Below are 6,856 nucleotides of genomic sequence, written 5' to 3' on the forward strand. Positions count from 1 at the left end.
ATTATGTATAATTGTAATACATAAATCTTGGGTACCACTATAAATAAATATCTTGTAGAATTTAAAATTATGTGTTGTAATGACAGTTTATATTATTAAATATGATATAATATCTACAAAATTATAATTCTTTATAGTTATACTCACTTTCAATTACTTTATGGCGTCTAAACACATACTTACTATCAAATATTAGATTATGATACAAAGAATATATTAAGTAAAAAAGAAAATTATAAAACACAAATCAGGTTGGGTTTCTTCATATTTATTTTGAATTTTATAGACTTTATATAAAAGTATTAAAAAAATAAAAACAACCCATAATAATATTTATTATATTTTATAAAATAATAATATCATTTTCTAACTGAATTACTCTTACACAATTTATAATTATCAAAATGGAGGAGAGATTACTTCTTGGGGCCAAGCCGAATTCAATGAACAAAAAATCTGCTGTTAAAAGATAAACCCAAAATAAGGAGGAAAAAAAAAAAAAAACATATTCCACGTGCGCCTTTCAACTTAACAGATGAGTTGATGCCTGTCTTAGTTGCAGAACACCATGGATTTCTGATTTCATTTTCGTAGCTTTTTAAGAAAAATGTGCACATATATTGGAATGTGAACCAACTGCATTACATTGCATCCCAAGCCCACCATAAAATTGTGAAAAGCCCACCCCCCAACCCACTCTACTCCACGAAGACTTCAATTTAATCCTTAAAATGGAGGTGTTACAAACATGCAAGCCGAAACGGTATCCGTTCTTCGAGCTGCTTCGCTACCTCCTCATCAACTTATCCCAGACATGACCGGAAATGGTGATTTCTGTTCATGAAATTTGCGGATTTTTTTTACACAGATTCAAAACAACATAACCAAAACACGGATATTTATCACAATGACATTTATCATGTCTCAAACCTACAAGAAGAGATCCAATACGCTACCCTGCATTATAACTGTAACTACCATTATTTCTTTTCTTACAAAAGAATCGACAGAAAACCCAAACAAAAATTCTCACATTTACTGAAAGAGTGTCCCCGTCTCCAAGTAAAGAGGTTTTCATCTTGTGGCTGGAATATGAACCAGTCCAAGGGTAGATGGTGACATAAAAGAATACTTGGGACTTCTTCGAATCTACAGTAAAAAGTCCATTTGGAACGGTACTTGGATTCTGTGTCGTCCAACTGTATCGAGATTTTCCTACTAAAATCTCTAATCTGTCCTTTACATAACCTGCTCACCAATCAAGTCTAAACCAACCAAAAGGAAGGATATACCTTGAAACAGCAAGAAATAGAAATGGATTCCCTGTGCAGACAGTAGGCTCCTAGCTGATGCCGTTAGAAGAAGGAATGCTAGTGCTAATTCCTTTGTATATATCCGATTATGCTTCTTTTTCCTAGCCTTTTGTTCTTGCAGGATTTCGGCTTTAATTTCATCAAGATCAGGTTCTGGTCCCCGAAGCTGATGTTTCGGGTCTTTCTCAATCAACGACACAAGGTCACCCTCCGATGATCGACCCAATTTTTTTGTAACAACCCACTCGTATGCATTACCAAGTTGGAATAGACCAGAGATCATAGCGTTGAACTTGGTCACTGACATGGTGTTCTCAAAAAGAAGGTAAGGTACAATGAATGGGAAGGATTTCGGGGCCGGAAGGATGTTGAGGAATGACATTAAAGCAGGGACGTAACAGACAACCCATGCTGGAAGCTCAGCCTCAGGAATAAACATCGTCATGGGGAGAATTATGCAGAAAAGAGTGAAAGAGTAAAACGGTAGGATCAGTTTTCTTAGCAGAAAGAACAGAAATATCATATTGAATTTCTTCCAGAAGCTAATCTGCATCGGTTAAAATACGGAACAAGAACAAAGTTAGGAATCGGAAACTTGGAATCAACACAGGAACTATTGAATTTGACAAAATAGGATCATTGTTGCATTAACCAAAGAGTGCTTCAAAAATGTATTCACCTTAGCATGGATAATATCAGGCAAACAGAGACGGAATAATTGCATTGGTCCGGAGTGCCATCTATGCTGTTGCTTTCTATAAGCTTCATAAGATTCAGGAAGTTCACACTGACACTGAACAGATAATAAGAAAACAATAAACATTAACTCTCAACAAAGTGAATAACTGCTAAATTCAATTGGCAATATTACATATTAAACTCAAGCTATACCTCGACATCATTGAGAAAAACAAATTTCCATCCTTGAAGATGAGCACGGACGGCGATATCCATGTCCTCAACTGTTGTCCTCTCAAGCCATCCACCGGAATCCTCCAAAGCCTTAATCCTCCAAACCCCGGCAGTTCCGTTAAAACCAAAGAAATTAATCAGAACACCATTCACTTGTTGCTCAACCTCAAAGTGAAATGACAAATTTATGTTTTGCAATCTTGTTAGCAGATTCTCATCCTTATTCACAAAGGACCACCTTGCTTGAACTAACCCTACATCCTCATTGTCCTGTAAGAATACAACCAAAATCCATCACTTCAACTAATCCTAAAACATACTAACTTGTTCTTGACTTAACCAAATTGCACTCAACTCAAGGTAGAGGCAGTTAATTTTAGTTACCTTAAAATGGGGGATGGTTCGTTTGAGGAAATCATGGGCCGGCTGGAAATCGGCATCGAAAATGGCAACAAATTCATAGTCTTTGACATAACTACAACTCATGGCAGACTTAAGATTACCAGCTTTGTAACCATCTCGGATTATTCGATGTCGATACACAATGTTGGCACCTACTTGCTGCCATTTATGCACTTCTTCTTCAATAAGCAGTTGAGTTATTGGATCATCAGAATCATCCAAAACTTGAATCAAAATTTTCGACTTTGGCCAATCCAATTTACACACTGCAGCAATGGAGTGTTGGTAAACCTGCAAAAATCAAAATCAAATCCCAATCATAAACAAAACAATGGGTTGTTTTTAAATGATAAATATTTTTTCATGGTTTTTACCTCTCTTTCATTACACATAGGGATTTGAACGAGAACCATGGGGAAGAAGCCATTTTCGCCGGTTTCAAGATCCGCAACAGCGTCTTCTTTGGGAATTGGCTTGATTTTTTTGACACGGATCCAAAAACAACATAAACAGAGGATTAACCTATCTAAGCTTTGGATTAAGAAAAGGACAATGCAGACATTCACGAGGAACTGAAGCGGGGGAGCAACGAACCCGACCCGAATCAAGACCCAATTAGAATATAGCCAGTCGAAGAAATCTCTAACACCAAATGGGGCCGTGAAAATGTACTGTAATTGAAGATTTGAAGCACGGAAATGCCAGCCTTTATAATACGCAGCAATCTCGAAACCGAGTAACAACAAAGATAACCAAAGGAACACTTTGATGCAATTATAAAACCTGGTTTTAACGGTTTTGTTCTCGAAGGAGGAAGCGCTTTCGGTGTCGGTTCGACCGGAGGCGACTCGACGGCGGATGGCTGGACCGATACTGGCCAATGTGGAGGCAACGGAGGTTAAGCAACCGGCGGCGCGGTGGGCCTTTAAGAGGAGGACCCACGTGAGTTGCTTGGCGTTTTTACCACGCGCTTTGGCTCGCGTATCGGTTGGGTTGTTTCCGATGAGGAAATCGTCTTCCGATGGACCTTCCAGCTCGACCATCGACCATTCTGGGTTGTCCATTTTGACAACCACTGGGGTTCCTTTATGAACACCTTTTGCCCACCAATCAGACGATGGCGCCATTGTTGGTTCTTTCTCGTCCTTGAAACTTGGCTGTTGGTTCGATCTTGACGGCGAACGAATTGAAAAAACAAAATATGGTAAAAAAAAAAAACTAAAAAATTAACAACATTATTAATTTATCAGGGGAAAAAACAGAAGCCCGGGAAGAAATCAAACGAAAAAATAAAAGCTTTGGGTTTTGAAGATGAGCTTCACGGTTCCAAAAAAGCTCTCTTCATTGAATCACGGGTTTAAAAACCCAAAAAATGAAAAAGAGAGAATTGGGGAAATGGTGTAACAGCTCAACATGTCCGTGATTGTGATTTTCTGGAAAAATAAAAGATTTTTTTGAACAATAATTACCATAAAATCGAAATAAGACACAATTTTGACAATAATCTTGGTTTACGTCCTTTTACTCTTTATGGATACAAAATCTTTAACAACAAAATGACATTTGAAGTTCCGACAAGGACAGAATTTCCCTTTTTGATTCTTCTCTTTCCCCCGTTAAATTTTAAATAATAAATCCAGCAACGACCTATAACAACATGAACTGGAACCCTAGTAATAATAAATATCATCGGACGAATGAATTTCAGAGTGCGCCGGCGGTGAAAAATCAAGAGATTTTTCCCGCGTGTGAAAGGAACGGCGACCTTCGATCCTCTTTCTTTGGGTTTGGCGTTGTTATTTTCGCGTGTGATTAAACAACCAATAAAGATTCTGAAATTAAGTTAAATAAATAGATAAATAAATCAAATCTGAGTAAATGATTACGCGCGCAAATGTAGGCGAAGCTCCACAAAGTTTAAAGCAATCTTTAGGTAAATTTTCCAAAATAGTCGCTTTTGTTTACCTTAAATTATATTTTAATAGTTATGTTTGAAATGTTACATTTTAGTTACTGAGCCGTTAATTACTGTTAACGGTAAGTTTACATAACAAGTTAAATCATCATTTCAAATAAAAATTTTAGGTTAATTTATACAATAGTCCCTATATTTTTTTTTTATTTTGAGCAATTTAATTTTTTTCCTCTTATATTCTTTTAATTTTTTATTCTCTTCTGCTTCTCCATCTGTCTTCCTCTCTTCTCCATTTCTTTTAACGTGATTTTCTATATTTTCCATTTGATAAAACTAATCTTTATATTTTTATTTTTTTGAACAATTTAATTTTTTTGAGTAAGATGAGCTTGTGGACTAGTTTTAACAAATGGAAAACATAAAAAAATTACGTTAAAAGAAATGAGGAGGAGGAAAATAGAGGGAGAAGTAGAATATAATAGAAAATAAATAAATAAAAAATTACTCAAAATAAAAAAATATAGGGACTAATTGTAGAATTTAACCTAAAATTTCTGTTAAGGTAACCAAAAATAACTATTGTAATAGTTTATCCCAATCTATTTAACAAAATGGTTCTTCTACTCTATATAAATTGTAAATTTAATATATATATTAATTTCCCTACTAATCAAATTTTTACATTTTAATTTTGACTTAAGTTCATTACTTCAAAATTTGCTATTAATTTCCTTGTAAATTTAATCTTTATTAATATCTATACTCTTCGAATTTTAAAATATCAATCACGACTCAAATGATAGTTAGATCCATGAATTAAAATGACGTGATTTTTTGTGACTACTATATGAAAATAATAAGTTGACATGGGATTATACACATGATAGTATGTTTACCGATTAAAGTACCTAGAAGGTCCTTGTATTATAAGGACTAGATCAAATTAATCCCTTTATTATTCGTGAATCAAATTAGTCCCTATACTATTAAAAAGAATCAAATAAGTCCAAATTGTAATAGAGTTAACATTTACCATATTAAAAATATCTTGAAAATTATTTGTTTTAATCGCAGGTTAATTCCAAACAAAAAAATTTTATTTATAGAACCATAAAAATTTTAAAAATATTAATTCAATTAAAGAGTGAATTATTTTTTAAAATAGTAAATGTTAATTCTATTCTAAATTTTTTAATTCTTTTAAATTTATTTTAATTAATTGTTTCATAAAAATTTCTTCTAGAAGTGTTCTTAACCTAATGGTGTTTAATTGCAAACTCGATTTTCTCAAATATACAACTAATCTCCATGTTCCAATCTCGTTGTCTCTGCTTCAATCCAAAGCTTTTGAATCTGACTTATAATTTCGATTTATGAGAAATATGTGTTTGAGGATTAAAGTGATAGAATTTATAATTGTGGAGAGTTAAATTTGTTAAATTATTTAGAACTAGAATTAAATTGATAGAATGTATAAATGCTAAGGACTAAATGTGTTATTATACTAATTAAAAAAGCCACGTGATATTTTTGTTAACTATTTAATAGATGGTGATTGAAACAAAAACGATAAAAAACTTTAGTGACAAAATTGGAACTTTTTGTTGGGTGGTGACCAAAATAGAAACACGCTAAGGGTGCATCTAGTTTACAGAATCTTAAATTACATTCCGTAATAGGATTACGAGAATGTAAGATTATGACATAATATGAGATTAACTTATTGGTTCATTTGGGTGGAATGTAAAATTCAAGTGTTTGGTTAATGGAATATAAAATTAACTAGAAGTACATTTTACTTAAATGCCTTTGTTATAGAGTTTGTTTTTTTAATCAGTTTAGTTTTAATAATTTTTAGTATCAAATTCCATAAAATCATGATAAAGTATTACAATTTTTACTTTTTATTAAATATTATATATTATTAAATAAATATATGATGTTAGAAATAAATTTATAAATCATAATTATAAGAATTCATAAAAATTGATTGCAACATCAACCATAATTATAATTATAATCATAATTAATATATTAATAAATAAAATCAATAATTTTAATTTTAATTTTAATGCATGACATTTACTGATTCATTATTAAGAATTTTTGTTTTGTTTTTATTTAGTTTTAAACTTTATTTTAGGAAAAAGTTTAAATTGATCTAAATAAAGTGTAAATTGGTCCAAAATTTTAAATTATCTAAGGAATTGACTGACTGTAATCTAAAATAACTTAAGGAATGAGCCGCAAATTGGTCTAAACATTATTTTAGATTACACACGTAATGTGAGATTATGGGATGACTAGAATGTTA

The 6,856-nt window shown here is 32.5% G+C and overlaps 1 protein-coding gene across 1 annotated transcript; it reads right to left on the bottom strand.

The window, feature by feature from the left end:
* Window positions 1–837: 837 nt before the first annotated feature.
* LOC121229028 (probable xyloglucan glycosyltransferase 12) lies at window positions 838–4,447 on the bottom strand. Its single transcript, XM_041112145.1, has 5 exons — window positions 3,002–4,447; window positions 2,610–2,918; window positions 2,205–2,495; window positions 1,993–2,106; window positions 838–1,860 (listed from the first exon to the last, which is right to left on the bottom strand). Exons 1-5 carry the CDS (start codon window positions 3,752–3,754, stop codon window positions 1,240–1,242), a joined length of 2,088 nt encoding a protein of 695 aa, XP_040968079.1. The 5' UTR covers window positions 3,755–4,447; the 3' UTR covers window positions 838–1,239.
* Window positions 4,448–6,856: the final 2,409 nt, after the last annotated feature.

The sequence above is a fragment of the Gossypium hirsutum genome, chromosome A05 (genome assembly GCF_007990345.1).
Source record: "Gossypium hirsutum isolate 1008001.06 chromosome A05, Gossypium_hirsutum_v2.1, whole genome shotgun sequence".
Classification (NCBI taxonomy): domain Eukaryota; kingdom Viridiplantae; phylum Streptophyta; class Magnoliopsida; order Malvales; family Malvaceae; genus Gossypium; species Gossypium hirsutum.